Source organism: Megalobrama amblycephala, linkage group LG21, assembly GCF_018812025.1.
Source record: "Megalobrama amblycephala isolate DHTTF-2021 linkage group LG21, ASM1881202v1, whole genome shotgun sequence".
Lineage (NCBI taxonomy): Eukaryota > Metazoa > Chordata > Actinopteri > Cypriniformes > Xenocyprididae > Megalobrama > Megalobrama amblycephala.
The window spans coordinates 32565342-32585379 of record NC_063064.1 but is presented as its reverse complement, the minus strand read 5'-3'; the positions used below and the strand labels follow the sequence as shown (position 1 = coordinate 32585379).

The 20038-nt window shown below is 31.1% G+C and overlaps 1 protein-coding gene across 3 annotated transcripts in view; it reads right to left on the bottom strand.

Annotated features, from left to right (window-relative positions):
• eml6 (EMAP like 6) overlaps positions 1–20038 on the bottom strand; it is a 60598-nt gene that overhangs the window by 2063 nt on the left and 38497 nt on the right. For 2 of the 3 annotated variants that reach the window (XM_048172930.1, XM_048172931.1), the window contains 19 exons: positions 19836–19988; positions 18331–18462; positions 18035–18123; positions 17782–17949; positions 16368–16569; positions 16166–16292; positions 14411–14489; positions 14199–14328; positions 13141–13239; positions 12872–12892; positions 10894–11067; positions 7510–7718; positions 7190–7347; positions 6613–6727; positions 6273–6461; positions 5860–6032; positions 3533–3695; positions 3318–3421; positions 3090–3243 (listed from right to left, as the gene is read on the bottom strand). In XM_048172930.1, coding sequence (XP_048028887.1) covers positions 3090–3243; positions 3318–3421; positions 3533–3695; positions 5860–6032; positions 6273–6461; positions 6613–6727; positions 7190–7347; positions 7510–7718; positions 10894–11067; positions 12872–12892; positions 13141–13239; positions 14199–14328; positions 14411–14489; positions 16166–16292; positions 16368–16569; positions 17782–17949; positions 18035–18123; positions 18331–18462; positions 19836–19988 — 2639 coding nt within the window. The remainder of the gene's footprint in view (positions 1–3089; positions 3244–3317; positions 3422–3532; positions 3696–5859; positions 6033–6272; positions 6462–6612; positions 6728–7189; positions 7348–7509; positions 7719–10893; positions 11068–12871; positions 12893–13140; positions 13240–14198; positions 14329–14410; positions 14490–16165; positions 16293–16367; positions 16570–17781; positions 17950–18034; positions 18124–18330; positions 18463–19835; positions 19989–20038) is intronic. The other variant, XM_048172932.1, reaches the window with a different exon arrangement.

Below are 20038 nucleotides of genomic sequence, written 5' to 3'. Positions count from 1 at the left end.
GTCCCAGTATAGGTCATAAACCCCGCCCTCTCCATGTAATTTAATGGGACGTGTAACAATTTAACTAAACTTTTTAAACAATTTCTGTCATTTTATGTAGTTTTTATCACGCTCATGTAAGTTTAAGTGCTGTTATTTTTAAATAAGTTTGGTTTTAGTTCGTTTTTTGATGCTATAAAAACGGGGGTGTGGCGTCATGATTGACAGCTTCTCTGAGCGAAGTAGTCACGACACTGAGGCACCAACTGACTTTTTCCGGGATTTTCGGGAAGAGATCGGAGCTTTATCTTTAATTTCAACATTTGTGTTTGTTTCACATCGACATAATGAGTTCGAATCGAATCGAATCGAAGTTACCAAAATGTTCGAAATGGGCGTGTCCACTTTTAGTAAAAAGGCTATCGCTCTAGAATGGAATGAGATTGTTTCACCATACTCGTTCCACCTCTGTATGGGCTCAGTCTGTGGTTGTGTGAAAAAGGATTCTGCGATTGGCCACTTGGTGGCGTTATAATATAAACAAAACTTGAAAACTGCTATAGCTAGGCAACAGTCCGATTTACTTGAAAATTTGCATGCATTGTCTTTGTCCAAGGTGCTGTGATTGTCTATGAAGACATTTGTGAATCTCGAAAAACATGGCTGCCGTCGGCCAATGAAATTTTAGCACCTATCGGACAAGGTTAACAGAGGTCGATTGGATGGAAACTTGCTGGGCCTGTGTGACTTACAACCCTTTCAAAAGAAAACGGCCACCGGGGGCAGCATTGCACTTTTCATGTGCGTAAATGATTGTAATTTTTCACAAATATTCATACCATATGATTACCAACTTTGCCTCTAGGACCACGAATCAAACGAATCGTTCATTAAATATTGAGTATTATTGAAAAAACCTACTTTCGCGAACTAGCCCAAGGTTTTTTACTCAACCTCGTTAAAACCACTGAGGCACAATTCTCTGGACTCTCTAGGTCAATAAATATCAATAAAAAAGTTAAACTTTTGCATTTGGATGTCCATAATAGGGTCATTTAGAAAATGGGCGTGACTAATTGTACAAAAAAGCCTATAATTCCTAAACAGAAACTTAAAAACTACACAAAATTAGGTGAGCACATGTGACACTAAACAAGCATGCAAACTTTTATGGAGAGCGGACCATAGGTGGCGCTATAACTTTTCCATCTATGATCGAGATGGTTTCAGGCTTGTTAAATAAAACATTATACCTTTTTACGCATGTGCTTAACCCTCTGGAGTCTGAGGCTGATTTGGGGCTTGGAGAAGTTTTGACATGCTCTGACATTTGTGCTTTTTTCAGTTGTTCATAAACATATTAATGGAAAAAGTGTCATTACACTGTATTCAGCACAAACTAGGCTACAATAATATGTGAGGAACATGTATGTACATGTTTGTATTTTTGAAGGAATAATGTTTATGCGTGGTTATTGAAAAAACAAAAACTTAAGTCACTGAAATAAGGCCAAAAAAAGTATATTAAATCTATGTTCACAAGACTTTTGGGTATTGGAGGTTGTAGACTAGAGTTTTTGCTTCAAAATTATGTAAAAATTATGCTGCCTACTCCTTCATATAAAACAATATACTGATTTAGTTTTTGTAAGACACTTTTTGTCAAGAAACAGTATGCGTGGGGGTGTGAATCTGCATGAATAATGGGCCATTTACACCTGAGAAGACAAAGGAATCACATAGTAATGATCTGAAATGACTTGCATATTAATGAGGCCTTTCAGTCAGGTAGGCTGTGAAAAAAACCCTCTGTAATAATGTCTCAGCTCATCATAAACAGCAATATTGTGAAATATTATTACAATGTAAAATAATGGTATTCTATTATATTCTTTAAAATATAATGTATTTCTGTGATGCAAAGTGTCTGAACAATTATGTTACCTCTATGGCATTTCATATAGGCTTTTAGATTAAAAGCATGCACATTTGGAGAAATATTGATGGATTCTTATATATTTATGTCAATTTTCTATACTGAGAAATAATATTTATTGTCATCACTATGAGTGCTGGATACTGTGTTTTTAATTCATACTTGCAGCCAGAGGGCGCTCTCTGTACACCTTTAGTCCACAAATTCATAATATAAAGAAGAAAAGGAACTAGGAACTAACGGCATGTCTTCTAGAGATCGCTAACCATTGCTGTAACATCCAAATAAACACTTTTCAAGACAATAAATACACGATTGAGATGATGAATGCATGTATTGCCTCTGAATTTGCGTCTGAATAGCGCTGGCTCCGTGGGCGTGGCCGCATTAGCGGATAATGAGCTGAATCACAGACTTCTGACATGGCTCTCTTTTCATACAGATTACATAAACACAGAATGTTTGTTTTCGATTTGACTTGCACGATTTAAAACCTGACATTTCAACATTTCTTTAGATGTAAGTGTCATTTTTTTGTCATTAGTATTCATAAGTTACAGTTCATTTTCTGAGAACTATCAGATTGGACTTCGTTCAGAGGGAGAGGAGAGATCACGCATCATGTTAGTTTTCTTTATTTTACAAAAAGCACAACATTTTGTTTTTACTCTGAGTGTACACAAATAAAAGAAGACATTCTATAGTTTCAATTGATATATTACTTATGTCTCTATGACAAGAAACGACGGAGTATTTTAAGTCTGTTTTGCTGCAATGTGAAAAAAAACCTGCAAAACGCGCCGGCGCGTTTTCAGACCTCAGGGAGTTCAAGTCCTTAAAGTCCTTGAACCTCGATAATTGCTGCTCGCAGCTATATTTATCCTTATTATTATATAAAACATTTGTAAATTTTCTTTCTGATTTATGCTAATTTATGTCATTTCTATTCTGACTTAATATGCATAATAATAAGGTTTTTAGCAATGGCTACTGGAAGTAAACTCAGTCATAATGCGTTCTCCCAATAATATACGGATACAATTACAACGCCACATACCATTAAACATAACCTAATCTGTCACGTACGGCAAATCAGCTGTTCTCCCGGAGGTTACAGTACAACGTCACAAAGTAGCACTTGAATAAATTTGACTCAAATTACAAGTTGACTTACAAATTTCTCCAAGCAGGGGAAGTCGAAGAGCTTCACGAGTCCAAAATCATCTCCGGTGACCACGTTCAGCCCGGCGTGAGAAACACAGGCGCAGTTCACATCTGCTTTCTCCGCGTTACGCGGCCAGATGCCCAAAACCTCGTCACCCAGAACACTGTTCAGGAGAAAGAGTTTACCACAGTATCACACATCAACACGGCTACGTTCATATAGAGATCCGTGTCTCACCTGGTCCATGTAGCCCAGGTGATCCTGTCGATCAGGGCCTGTTCTGTGACGATCTTACCGCTGGGAACCTCATGAACCTGCCGCTTATATGAGCCCGTAGACACCTGAACACATGACCTCCATTAATGCACTTTATTTATAAACTATACCTGCCGTTTCATGAACTTTACAACATTATCACTGATTATTTAGTCACTTGTTTTCTGTTTTTGTACCTCGATGTATTTGCTGTCAGCGGAGAAGTCCAGCTGGATCACAAAGCCAGGAATATCTTTGCAATAGCCGATGCGATTGAGAGCCGGACCCAGAGTGAGATCGTAGAAATCTACCGCACACTCCACCGATCCGACGGCCAGCAGCCGGTTATCAGAACTGAACCTGTGTGAAGACGACAGGACGACATGAAACGTCACCATCCCATTAATGCACTGAAAACATGTTATTCTTGCTCGGTATTTTTGTCTTGTTTACTGTTTAAAATATCTAAACATTCTTGAATCAAGATACACTTGAGAAGCAAAACGTCACGGTTTGTGAAAAAAATCATCTGTCAGTGTTTTCAGAAAAATAAACTATTATTTTATTATTTTTCTTCCCCGTTGATATATTTTATCTTGTTTTAAGCAAAAACTTGCTTAATTTTGATCAAAGTCATTTTTCTTCTCAAGTAAATGTATCTTAATTTAAGATTTTTTTTTATTTTTTTGATCATGTATTTTAATTACAGATGCACAGATACTAAAGTTCTCCGCCGATATATTTAGAATGATATCTGATACCGATAAAATTTGTTTTTCTTAGACTACACAGGGACTTATTTGATACATTTCTATATTATTAGAGATTAAAATTGACATCAGAGCCCAAACTGTTATATTCAACTGCTATTTATTTTCAGATATAATAATTACATTCAAATAAAAACTGAAATGTTTGCACATAAGCACTTGTCTTCATGAAAACATTTATTCAAACATACAAATATAATAAACAGTAAATAAGCTTTTTTATAACTAATGAACTGTGAACACTGAATAACTTTCCTGAGGTCGATGTGACGTTAGGTGACATTTTATTGGCGTCTTTCCACCGTTGAAACATGATGCACTTCATTAAGCTGTACTGTATTTTTCATGTACATGCATGTTTCGGTAACACTTTAGAATAACTCACGCTATGAAGCATTAGTTAAGCATTAGTAAATAGTTAATTCATCATTTATAAAACATTAATAGACATTAGTAAGCCATTTATAAATACAGCTATAAATGCTTTGTTCTTGATTTATAAGCATATCTATAATGAGTTTAATAATTGTATTTTCATACTTTATTAATGATCAATTTATCATTTCTAAATTATGTATTACATTATTCACAAACCAGTTAATTAGGAGTTGTCAGTGGTTCATAAGATCATTTAGGAAGTGTAAGTAAATGATTAATAAAATATTTAAATGTACATTTATGCATCTTATTATTTAGACATATAGTATTAGGTACTCAGTGTGTTAATAAATGCTTTATTAACATATTCCTAGTGTCAAAACTACCTCGGTACTAACTTTAAAACATTAGAGAACAGCAGTGCAGAAGATCACTGAACCTTTATATCTCATTTATAAAAGCTTTATAAAGCATAAATAGTCCTCACTTTAGATGAGCTCACAAAAATAGTTAACTGACGGCTTCTAAATGTTTTATAACTACCTGAATTACTCATGAATTGCAGTAGGAATATGTGTTAATAAAACATTTACTAACACACTTAGTAACTATTACTATATGACTAAATAATAAGATGTATAAATGAATGTTTAAATAGTTTATTAATCATTTACTTACACTTACTAAATGAACTACTGACAACTCCTAAATAACTGGTTTGTAAATAATGTAATACTTAATTAAGAAATGATAAATTGATTATTAATAAAGTATGAAAATACAATTATTAAACACATTATAGATATGCTTATAAATCAAGAATAAAGCAATTATAGCTGTATTTATAAACTACTTACTAATGTCTATTAATGCTTTATAAGTGATGAAATAACTATTAACTAATGCTTAACTAATGCTTCATAGTGTGCAGTTATTATAAAGTGTTACCCATGTTTTTTGTGCTATAACTTCTGAGGCACATTTAAGAGCGTCAAAACGCTATTTATTATTTGCATTTTGTGAGAAAATGGAGAGAATTTGAAAGCTGAGACTTTGTTTCTTATCAGAAGTAACAAGCACAAAGATATTTGCGATTATTGGATGGGAGGCGCTACAAATAATGTTTGGTGTAGGGGAAAAAACACAAATCTGGCAACCCTGACTTGAACTACGGGTGCTAACGGACACGTTTTTCTGTCCCCTTTTTGATTGACAGGATACCACCGGCCCTGATTATTGGCTGATAGTGAAAATAATCAGTTTTATCAGCCGATACAGATTATTGACCAATGCATCAGCGCATCCCTAATTTTTAATGTTTAGTTGGGCTGATCAAACTCTTTCCCCTGTATTTGACGTGCAGTGTATCTTCTGACCGTATGTCCTGGATGGCCACGCTCCGGTCTCTCTTTTTGCCCCATACAGTCAGTGAATTCACCAGCAGCACGATGAACTCTCCGTTTTCCATCCCGATGGACACCATTTCACCGTTCGGACTGTACGCCGTGCACTTTGCCGGATGACCCAGACTGACTTTGTTCAGAAGTTTCTGGGAGACAGAAAAAAATTCACAATGTATTAATAGATATAAACTGCAATTCAAAAAGAAGTCTCTTCTGCTCACCAAGACTGCGTTTATATGATCAAAAAATACAGTAAAAATTGTGAAATATTTTTACAATTTAAAACAGCTGTTTTCAATGTGAATATATAGTAAAATGTAATTTATTTCTGTGATCAAAGCTGAATTTTCAGTGTCTTCGGTGTCACATGATCCACAATCCCTCACCTTATCTGCCAGGTCCCAGATCCGGATGGTTCCATCATCGCTGGCGGAAATGAAGACGTCTTTGGAGGGGTGTGTGGCCAGACCCCAGATGCGTCCTTGCGTGTGTCCGTTTATCATAGTGTTGGAGGCAGCGTTCTTCTCTCCCACCTCGATGATCTCGCCATCCTTCGTTCCCACCAAGATCTTTCCCTTTCATCCAATAAAGAGACATCACACTATTGTCCGTCTATGAAACTAACACTTTAAATGAACAAAGTCACTTTGCATGCTAATAACTAAAATGAGGCAAAACAATGTTTATTTCCATGTGAAGTTTGCATAAACCAGAAGCACAGCTGACCTTTCCTCTGCAGACAGATCTGACCGTCTCTACAGGAAGTCCTGTCTCCAGCTGAAACGCTCTGCATCGCTTCATTTCCTGATCCCACAGTTTCACAGCACCGCCCTCTTTAGTCCTGCACATATATACAGTAAGAATATTGATTTATTACTACAATAAAGATTGTTCGACAATATGTACACTTAAATCATATTAGAATGATTTCTGAAGGATCATGTGACACTGAAGACTGGAGTAATGATGCTGAAAATACAGCTTTGATCACAGAAATAAATTATATTTAACAATATATTCACATAGAAAATTTTTATTTTAAATTGTAAAAATATTTCACAATTTTTACTGTATTTTTGATCAAATAAATGGTGCGCAGACGAGACTTCTTTCAAAAACATCTTACCAACTCCAGACTTTTGAAGAAAAATGTGCTTTTTTTTTTTTCTTTGTGGTGACTAAATAAATTTTTTAAATTGAAAATGGTCTAAAAGACATAAAACCAACAGTAACACTTTAGTTTAGGGTTCAATTCTCACTATTCTAACTAGTTGCTTATTAGCTGGCATATAATTGAACTCACGGTCTCTCTTTGCCTCCGGTCACTATGAGTCCGTCTCTGAGCGTCGTGTACATGGTGAACACTGGTCCAGTATGAGCTTTAGCCACCACACGCACCAGGAAGTGCTCCCGCCACACGTACACATCACCGTTAATGGCCCCGGTGAACGTCAGGTTATTCTGTCAGACATGACACACAAGAGAAACAATCTTATACAGTGTCGCATGATCCTTCAGAAATCATTCTAATATGATTAAACATTTCTGATTATTATCAATGTTGAAATCAGTCATGCTGCTTCATATTATTCCTGATAATATCCATGAATGAGAACGACTCACGGCTCCAAACGCGACAGACAGCATGGTCTGCATCCGACCGTCCTCCACCGCTCCGATCACTCCTTTCTTATACAGCAGAGATCCTCCGACCAGCGTCCAGAACTTGATATGTTTGATTCCTACAGACACGAACTGAGTGTCCGAATCGGGCCTGAACTCCACCACAAAGATCCGGTCTGTGTGACCGCCTTTACTGCAAACCCGTGAGCCTGAGATCACAAGTGAAACATTACAGTTTCTTACAGTCGCTAGAACTAACTTCTCAATACTCACTTTATCAAAACTCTCACACAGTGAGAAAACAGCAATCTATGTGGGCTAAACTGTGGATCATTTATCATTGTTTTGGCACAAAATGCATTCAGTGATTACATCTTTCAAATTACATGAATTACTTTCTCACTTAGATACAAACATCCCCAAAACACTGTGTACCTACAGGCAAATCTGCATGTTTAAAACCGTTAAACTTAAAGTGCCCCTTTATGCTTTTTGTTTATACATATAGATAGTGGTGGGAAGCAGTTACCTACGCTGAAGCTATTTAAAATAAATATTTTTTTCTATATTTTGCATCAATAAATGCAAAAAATAAATGCACTAAATGAATCAATAAATGCAAAAATAAATGACTAAATGCATCAATAAATGCAAAAATAAATGCACTAAATGCATCAATAAATGCAAAAATAAACGACTAAATGCATCAATAAATGCATCAATAAATGCAAAAATAAATGCACTAAATGCATCAATAAATGCAAAAATAAATGACTAAATGCTTCAATAAATGCACTAAATGCATCAATAAATGCAAAAATAAACGACTAAATGCATCAATAAATGCCTCAATAAATGCAAAAATAAACGACTAAATGCATCAATAAATGCCTCAATAAATGCAAAAATAAACGACTAAATGCATCAATAAATGCAAAAATAAATGCACTAAATGCATCAATAAATGCAAAAATAAACGACTAAATGCATCTAATAAATGCAAAAATAAATGCACTAAATGCATCAATAAATGCAAAAATAAATGACTAAATGCATCAATAAATGCATCAATAAATGCAAAAATAAATGCGCTAAATGCATCAATAAATGCAAAAATAAATGCACTAAATGCATCAATAAATGCAAAAATAAACGACTAAATGCATCAATAAATGCACAAATAAATGACTAAATGCATCAATAAATGCATAAATAAATGACTAAATGCTTCAATAAATGCAAAAATAAATGCACTAAATGCGTCAATAAATGCAAAAATAAACGACTAAATGCATCAATTAATACAAAAATAAACGACTAAATGCATCAATAAATGCAAAAATAAATGACTAAATGCATCAATAAATGCACAAATAAATGACTAAATGCATCAATAAATGCAAAAATAAATGAACGAAATGCATCAATAAATGCACAAATAAATGCACTAAATGCATCAATAAATGCAAAAATAAATGCACTAAATGCATCAATAAATGCACAAATAAATGACTAAATGCATCAATAAATGCAAAAATAAATGCACTAAATGCATCAATAAATGCAAAAATAAATGCACTAAATGCATCAATAAATGCACAAATAAATGACTAAATGCATCAATAAATGCACAAATAAATGACTAAATGCATCAATAAATGCACAAATAAATGACTAAATGCTTCAATAAATGCAAAAATAAATGCACTAAATGCATCAATAAATGCAAAAATAAACGACTAAATGCATCAATAAATGCACAAATAAACGACTAAATGCATCAATAAATGCATCAATAAATGCAAAAATAAATGCACTAAATGCATCAATAAATGCAAAAATAAATGCACTAAATGCATCAATAAATGCACAAATAAATGACTAAATGCATCAATAAATGCACAAATAAATGACTAAATGCTTCAATAAATGCAAAAATAAATGCACTAAATGCATCAATAAATGCAAAAATAAACGACTAAATGCATCAATAAATGCACAAATAAATGACTAAATGCATCAATAAATGCAAAAATAAATGACTAAATGCATCAATAAATGCAAAAATAAATGACTAAATGCATCAATAAATGCAAAAATAAATGCACTAAATGCATCAATAAATGAAAAAATAAACGACTAAATGCATCAATAAATGCAAAAATAAATGACTAAATGCATCAATAAATGCACAAATAAATGCACTAAATGCATCAATAAATGCACAAATAAATGACTAAATGCATCAATAAATGCAAAAATAAATGCACTAAATGCATCAATAAATGCACAAATAAATGACTAAATGCATCAATAAATGCATCAATAAATGCACTGAATGCATCAATAAATGTAAAAATAAATGCAAAAATAAATGACTAAATGCATCAATAAATGCAAAAATAAATGCACTAAATGCATCAATAAATGCAAAAATAAATGACTAAATGCATTCTTAAATGCAAAAATAAATGCACTAAATGCATCAATAAATGTAAAAATAAATGCAAAAATAAATGACTAAATGCATCAATAAATGCAAAAATAAATGCACTAAATGCATCAATAAATGTAAAAAATAAATGCAAAAATAAATGACTAAATGCATCAATAAATGCAAAAATAAATGACTAAATGCATCAATAAATGCAAAAATAAATGCACTAAATGCATCAATAAATGCAAAAATAAACGACTAAATGCATCAATAAATGCAAAAATAAACAACTAAATGCATCAATAAATGCATAAAAAAATAAATAGTTGAAAACACTGTGATGAAAAGCAGCATTTAATAAAATATTCATCATGCTACTGTATAGCTTGAAAAAAAAATAGCCTGTTACTGAAAAAGCTACTCTAATTTAAAAACAACTATTGTCCTTAAAAATGTACTGACCTTAAACAAATGACAAAAATGTAGTTAATAGTGCCGCTACTTTTAGTTAAATTTAAAGTGCCCCTATTATGTTTTTGGGGGATATTCCCTTTCATGCAGTGTGTAATAAAGCTGTTTGTGAATGTAAAAGGTCTGCAAAGTTTCAAATGTTAAAGTGCAGATAAATACAGTTATTGTCTACAGAAAGAAAGAAGCGATTTTGAACTGCCTGAAACGAGTCGTTAGTAATTCCAGTTTTACTTCCTGCTTGAACCTACATAGGTTTGTAACAGATTTGCATAATGGTCTTCATTGGCTGCCAATGATTCAACCTCTAATTTTGCTTCGCCCTCAAACAAGTGTTTTAGTAGTTTTAGTGCATTATGAATGTGAAATAAACAGCTATGCCAAGCTGAAAGTTGTTTAGGAGAACTGAGCGAAGAGTTTTGAAAACTGTTGAGAAATGGGTCTTGGTGAGTGTGAATATTTTGAGTGTTCATACACACCTTCCTGCCATCTCCACACAGTGATGGTGTGCTCGGGATCCACTCCCACAGACAGCAGGAGTTTTCCCGTGGCGCTGAAGTTGACGTATCCGAGTCCTTTGGCGTGAGAGCAGCGCAGCACAGACAGAGTCTGTTTACTCATGGCGTCCCAAACGTGAATGGATGGTGCCAGACCTACAGGAACAGACACATCATCACCATCAATACTCAGAGCTGCTTCAAAAACTCTTCTTTTCAGTACAAGAACATCTGACAAATACAACCCATTAGGTTTATTAGAACACATTGCAAATATTGTGGATAATATATATATATAAACAGTGGTGGGAAGCAGTTAACTACACCAAAGCTATTTAAAAGTAGCAATTTTTAAAATATTTTAGAAATTTTAGAATATAACTTTATTATTCAATCAGAGCTGTATTTTAACAAACAGAAATAAATGCGCTAAAAGCATAAATAAATGCATAAATACATGCATAAATGCATAAATAAATGCAAAAATAAATGCATAATAAACACAAAAATAAATGCAAAAATAAATGCATAAATTTAAAAATAAATGCAAAAATAAATGCAAAATTAAATGCATAAATAAATGCAAAAATAAATGCGTAAATAAATGCAAAAATAAATGCGTAAATAAATGCATAAATAAATGCAAAAATAAATGCATGAATAAATGCAAAAATAAACACATAAATAAATGCAAAAATAAACGCATGAATAAATGCAAAAATAAATGCAAAAATAAATGCAAAAATAAATGCATGAATAAATGCAAAAATAAATGCATGATTAAATGCGAAAATAAACGCATAAATAAATGCAAAAATAAATGCATGAATAAATGCAAAAATAAATGCATAAATAAATGTAAAAATAAATGCATGAATAAATGTGAAAATGCAAAAATGCAAAAATAAATGCAAAAATAAATGCATGAATAAATGTGAAAATGCAAAAATGCAAAAATAAATGCATAAAAATAAATGCATGAATAAATGTGAAAATGCAAAAATGCAAAAATAAATGCATAAATATAAATGCATGAAAAAATGCATGAATAAATGCAAAAATAAATGCATAAAAAATGCATACAAATTAATTTTCAAAAACACTGCAAAGCAGCATTTAATTAAATATTCATCACTACTATAGCTTGAAAAAATAAGCCTGTTACTGGAAAAGCTACTCTAATTTAAAAACAACTATTGTCCTTAAAAATGTACTGACCTTAAACAAGTGGAAAAAATTTAGTTAACAAATTTAGTTAACAAATTTAGTTAAAAATTTAGTTTTTTAGTTAAAAATTTAGTTATTTTTAGTTAGTTACTCCCCAACACTGTTGAAGCAGTAGGATGAGTTTGGGATGAGTTTGGGGTTTTTAACAAGACAGAACAAACACAACGTTAGATATGTATTCCAGCACTGAAGGAGGGAAAAAGCATCATGACTCTATCTAAAATGATTTCTGAGATGATAGAAAATCAAGCCACTCTTGCTGCATGATGCTTCATACAAACATGTATGCAATGGTGTTTAATGAAACCAGGTCATAAAACACAAGGGGAATGAGAGGATTGATTATTTTAATCTGAAGTTTGCATTTTTGTTAAAGAATTTATATGAATTATTCTGCTCAAACATGTTATTTGAGCTGCATTATTTTAGTTGATGTTATTTTTAAGCTATTCTTATTTAATTTATTCTTCTAGACGGATGAACTTATGGGTGGTTACCATATTTACCATATGCATTTAACTGCTAATACTAGTGAAGTGTGACACAACTATTAAAAGTGTTTTTATCATTTTGACATCACAAACCGAACACTGATCATCGCTTTAAAAGCAGAAATGCATGTGTTCTAGTTTGGAGCCCCAAAAAAACAATCTGTCCTGGATTTTTGGAATCAAGCACAAAAGGTCAGTGGGATGAAATGCAGTCAGATCGCAGGAGGTTTCTGCTGTCCTACCTGGCAGATCGGTGATGTCGCCTGTGTGTCGGTGTGTTGGATGAGAGGATGAGACAGTGACGAAAAAAAATGAGAGAAGCTGCTCTTAGTGCCAAAGCAGAATTACGTGAGAGATTCAAAGTATTTGCAAAATCACAAGCAGGCTTGTTATCAACACAAATCAAGCAGTGCACGCTGAAAGAAGCAAACGTAAGCGAATGAAAATGATTCAGATGGTGAAAATCACATCAATGTGCATCGATAGATCGGCTGTACACGCGCACACTCACCGATCTGACCCGTGGCGATGATGTTTTGATATTTGGGATGTTGATTGACAGTCAGGCAGAGGATGTCATCCGTGTGCTCCAGATAAAAGCTCTGAGTACCTGCGAATCACAAGCACTGCTTCATCTAAAAACATCTGAAATAATTCTCCAATCCTTTTATAAAGATTGTGCATGCATCAAAACAACAGAAAGACATTTGTCACACTGCAATATTATTTTAGTAAACTGCAATTTTTTAATGTTTTATGAAATAAGTCTCTTCTGCTCCCCAAGGCATTTATTTGATCCAAAATACAGTGAAAATTATGAAATATTATTGCAATTTATAATAATTGTTTTCTATGTGAATATATAGTAAAGTGTAATTTATTCCTGTGATCAAAGCTGAATTTTCAGCATCATTACTCCAGTCTTCAGTGTCACATGATACTTCAGAAATCATTCTAATATGATGATTTGCTGCTCAAGAATTTATGATTATTATCAATGTTAAAGATTCATATTTTTGTGGAAACTGCGAAAAGAACAATATCTTTACTGTCATTTTTGATCAATTTAATGTATCCTTAATAAAAGTATTAATTTCTTTCAAAAAACAAAAACAAAATCTTTCTGACACCTAACTTTTGAGCAGTACTGTATTTACTAGTTATTTATTTGAATTATATATATATATATATATATATATATACATATATATATATATATATATATATATATATATATAACTCAATTTATATATAATACATATATTTCTAAACTAATTTGAAGATCTACTACTCATTTTACTACTCATAAGTACTCATTTTAATCAAATTAAACTGATTTAGTTCATTTAGCCTTTTGTTGCACTTCTTCCTGAAACAGAAGTGCAGTTCCACCTGCAGCCTCTAGAGGTCAGCAGCGCCTCACGTCTGATCTGGAATCAGATTAGTCTCAGAAGACACGCCCACAAACCCATAAAGCCCATTTCAAAATCTTCCAAAACTTCTAGCCACATGTTGAGACGAGAATCTGACAGCGATCCAGAGTTCAGAGGTCAACCGTCAGGACTGTACCAGCAGAGAGGTTCTGAATAACAGCAGCAGCAGCCGTGTGGAAGATGATGTCAGCTCCATCATTGAGGTAGTGAAGGTTGTTTCGACAATCAAAGCCTCTGTAGCCAAACACGTGGTCCAGAGAAAGCTCCTGTGAACACACAGACATGATCGCACGCATTGAGAATAATGAGGACAAGGTTATATCTTCATGAGCTCAAAACCCGCCCCACCTCCACCATCTTCTTCTTCTTTGTGATGTTGTTCTTCACCAGTTTTTCAGGTAACGGTGCAGCGCGACTCACCGGAGGTCTGCAGGAAACAAATGATGGAGTTTCAACATGATTAATCGCAATCACTGCAAAAAAATGACGTTCTTCCTCAATGTTTTTGTCTCATTTTCCAGAACAAATATCTAAACATTTTGTAAACCAAGATTGATTTGAGAAGCAAAATGACTTATCAAGTGAAACACTGATCAAAATGTACTTAATTCAAAGGGAAAACAATGATTTTCTGTTCTTGTCTTAAGCATAAATTCACTTAATTATTCAGAAAATAATTTTTCATTTTCATTTTTTCATTTTTCATTTTTCAACTTTCATTTTTCTTCTCAGAACGTTATAAATGTCCACAGACGAGTCGTGGGAGGCCACGGCGAGGTATTTTCCAGCATCTTCAAGATAATAGCAGGAAAATATTACAGATATTACATGCTTTTTGCAGCCATCATGTAATGAATCAAAATAATGTAATAATAAATATAATTATATAATTATTATTATTATTATATATACACTTTTTTAATAAAATACATTTTTATTTATTATAAATTATATTTTATTATAAATTATATTATTTATAATATTTTATTATCAATAAATATGTTCATATTAATTAAAAACAATTAATAATATTAATTAATAATGTATATCATTTTATTATCAATTATATATATATATATATAATGTATATATAAAATTATATTATTTTATTATCAATATGTTAATATTAATTGAAAATAATTAAAAAAATTTATATACATGTTTTTAATGAAAATATAAATTATATAATTTTATATTTTATTATTATAAATTCTATTTTATAATTAATATTATTTACATTATTTTATTATTAATTAATGTTCATAACAATTAAAAAAAATAATAATATTAATTAATCATGTATATTATTTTATTATTTTTATTATTTTCATAAAAATAAAATTATTGTATTATTACTTTATGTTAATATGAATTGAAAATAATTAATAACATTAAATACAAAGTTACATTATTTTATCAATATATATTTATATAAATAATTTATATTATTTTATTATCACTTAATGTAATATTAATTGAAAATAATTAATAATAATGTAATTATATATATATATATATAATTTATTTTATTAAAATTATATTATTTTATTATCACTTAATATGTTAATATTGATTGAAACATGAATTTATATATATATATATATATATATATAAAAAAAAAAAAAAAAAATATATATATATATATATATATATATATATATATATATATATATATGTAAAAGACAAATAAAGAATCTCTGACTGTTTTCACCTCATTTGACCCCTCCAGGGACACAATCTCTTTCAACTTCCATATACAAAAACTAATTTTATTGTGAAATCATTTATTTTTATTTTTGGGATTTAAAAATGTCTAACTTTGTGGGTCAAAGCTCACAAGATGAATTCCGCTCCTGAGCTACAAATCTACACGAGGGTCTTCACAAAGAAGAAGAAAATTCAAAGGGAAAACAATGATTTTCTGTTCTTGTCTTAAGCATAAATTCACTTAATTATTCAGAAAATAAGACTTTCATTTTTCTTCTCAAGTAAACACATCATGATTTAATAATTTTTGATATTTGTACTGGAAAACAAAACAAAACTACTATGTAAGAAAATCATGACTTCATCTGCATTAATAATTTCTGTGGCTTTTCCCACCGTTCATCCACTAGGATCTCCTTCTGCTGTTGGTGTGGCTTTACGCCGGTCATTTGTCTTATACTGACGGCGTAGATCTTCGTCGTGTAATCCATGTTCTTCTCTCGAGCGACGTCACTGTCGTACCCTGAACACAGAGACCTTTGTCAAATACAAGCCTTTAAATTCAGTTTATTCTCAGAAACTAAAACAAAAACATCACCTCCATCCTCTTCAGGGTCGTCATCTGATTCCTCGCTGTCCACGGCTTTGCTCTCGCGTGGACCAATCCCCTCTCTCGCCCAGATCATGAGGGCCGTGTCGGCCCCGCCCACCGAAAGCAGCATTGCATCATCATTGGACCATCGTACATTTGTCACATTGGCACTGTGAGCCACGTACTTCTTAAACTTGGCAAATTGACCCTGTATAAAACAAAAAGCATTAATAAAAATAAAAATATATCACAGTTTCCAAAGAAATATGAATTTTCAACATTGATAATAATAATAATAAATGTTTCTTAAGAGCAAATCAGCATATCAGAATGATTTCTGCAGGATCATGTGACACTGAAGACTGGAGTAATGATGCTGAAAATTCAGCTTTGATCACAGGAATAAATTATATTTTACTATATATTCACATAGAAAACAGTTGTTTTAAAATTTAATAATATTTCAAAATTTTTACTGTATTTTTGATCAAATAAATGCTGCCTTGGTAAGCAAAAAAAAACAAGCTTTGATCACAGAAATAAATTATATTTTAAAATATATTCACATAGAAAACAGTTGTTTTAAAATTTAATAATATTTCATAATTTTTTACTGTATTTATGATCAAATAAATGCAGCCTTGGTGAGCAGAAAATCCAGCTTTGATCACAGAAATAAATTATATTTTAAAATGTAGTCACATAGAAAACAGTTGTTTTAAAATGTAATAATATTTCATAATTTTTACTGTATTAATGATCAAATAAATGCAGCCTTGGTGAGCAGAAAATCCAGCTTTGATCACAGAAATAAATTATATTTTAAAATATATTCACATAGAAAACAGTTGTTTTAAAATGTAATAATATTTCAAAATTTTTACTGTATTTTTGATCAAATAAATGCAGCCTTGGTGAGCAGAAAATCCAGCTTTGATCACAGGAATAAATTATATTTTAAAATATATTCACATAGAGAACAGTTTTTCTAAAATTTAATAATATTTCAAAATTTTTACTGTATTTTTGATCAAATAAATGCAGCCTTGGTGAGCAGAAAATCCAGCTTTGATCACAGGAATAAATTATATTTTAAAATATATTCACATAGAAAACAGTTGTTTTAAGATGTAATAATATTTCACAATTTTTACTGTATTTTGATCAAATAAATGCAGCCTTGGTGAGCAGAAAATCCAGTTTTGATCACAGGAATAAATTACATTTTAAAACATATTAGCATAGAAAACAGTTGTTTAAAATGAAAAAATATTTCACAATTTTTACTGCATTTTTATCAAATAAATGCAGCCTTTTCAATGTTTATGTTGGGTTTACAAACACAAAAAAATCGTGCAGACCCCAAACTTCTGAATGGCAGTGTATATGAATATAGGATGTCATTGTGCCGCTATCAGACCTTGCAAGGGAAGCTGAAGAGCTTGACGAAGCCAAAGTCGTCTCCGGTGGCCAGCAGCTTCTTGTCTTTGGTAAGTGAAGAGGCGTTGACGAAGCTGATCGTGGGCCAGATGCCCTCACAGGTGGCGCCCAGCACTGACGTCCATGTGGCCCATTCCATCTTCTCAGACTGAACGCACACAAACACAGACGGCCACACGGTTACAGCGCTGGAGTTAGTGATGTGTAACTGATTGTGTGTCTAGTTTCTCTACCTCTGAACTGCTGATAGTTTGTCGTCTTCCACGTGGAGCTTCGAAAAATAGCTGCTCTTTGGCACCAGTGTTGACTTGAAGCAGTTTTCCTGCATTTGTGCACACAAAAATGTTTTTATTTCTTTCTTTGCTAAAACGATGGATTTCTGCAGGTGCTGTTCTACTGTTGCCAACATTTAAAATGTCAATCGAAATGTATGTGCAGATTAATTCTTCCTGTCATTACATGCAGATAGACATTTAGTTGCATATTACTGCTTGAATGTATATTTGTGTGTTCGGTATGCGAGGATTACCGCGGACATCCCAGTCCACATGTGTGATGCAGCTGGACGCTCCTTTACAGATGCCCACCCTCTTACTGGTCAGAACGTTATAAATGTCCACAAACGAGTCGTGGGAGGCCACGGCGAGGTATTTTCCAGCATCTTCAAGATAAAAGCAGGAAAATATTACAGATATTACATGCTTTATGCAGCCATTATGTAATGAATCAAAATAATGTAATAATAAATAAATATAATAATAATAATAATTATTATTATTATTACATGTACACTTTTTTAATACAATAATATAATAATATATTTATATTTATTATAATTATATTATTTATATTTATATATAAAATTTATATTTTATTATCAATTAATATTTTCATATTAATTAAAAACAATTAATAATATTAATTAATAATGTATATCATTTTATTAACAATTATATATATAATGAATATATAAAATTATATTATTTTATTATCAATATGTTAATATTAATTGAAAATAAATATAATTATTTTATAATTTCTTTCATGAAAATATAAGTAATATAATTTTATATTTTAATATTATAAATTCTATTTTATAATTAATATTATTTATATTATTTTATTATCAATTAATGTTCATAACACTTAAAAACAATTAATAATATTAATTAATAATGTATATTATTATATATATATATATATATATATATATATATACATATATATTATTAATATAAATGTGTATATATATATATATATATTATTTATATTATTTGATTAAAATAAAATTATTTTATTATTACTTAATATGTTAATATTAATAAAAAAAAATTAACATTAACTACAAATTTACATTATTTTATTATCAATATATATATTGATTATATTATTTATTATCACTTAATGTAATATTAATTGAAAATAATTAATAATAAAGTAATAATTTATATTTTTTATTATCTATATATATAATTATTTTATTAAAATTATATTATTTATTATCACTTAATATGTTAATATTAATTGAAACATTAATTACTAATTTATATTGAAAACAATTAATAATAAAGTAATAATTTATATATATATATATATATATATATATTAATTATTATATATATTTTTATTTATTTATTTATTTTATTAAAATTATATTATTTTATTATCACTTAATATGTTAATATTAATTGATTAATTTATATATATATATATATATATATATATATATATATATATATTATATATAAATAAATAAATAAATAAATATATAAATATATATATATATATATATATATATATATACAAAAACTCATTTTATTGTGAAATCATTTTATTTTATTTTTGGGATTTAAAAAGGTCTAACTTTGTGGGTCAAAGCTCACAAGATGAATTCAGCTCCTGAGCTACAAATCTACACGAGGGTCTTGTTAGCGCTGCATAATTAAAAAGCAAAAACAAACACGTCCCAGGCTTAATGTAACACATGACACAGAATCAGAGAAGCCCAGTTCAACTACATCTAGATGAAGTTACCTTGAGAGAACCTGATCTCAGAGATGATCTCCTTCCTGTGGTGAAAGGTCACCATGTCTTCCAGCGTGTCTGCATTGACCACCAGGAAGCTGCCGTCGTTTAGACCCACCGCTAAGGCTTTTCCGTCTGGGGAGAAGGCACAGCATCTGCCACCTACAAACAGACATCAACAAAATGAACCCAGTGTTCCTGATGTTGAATTT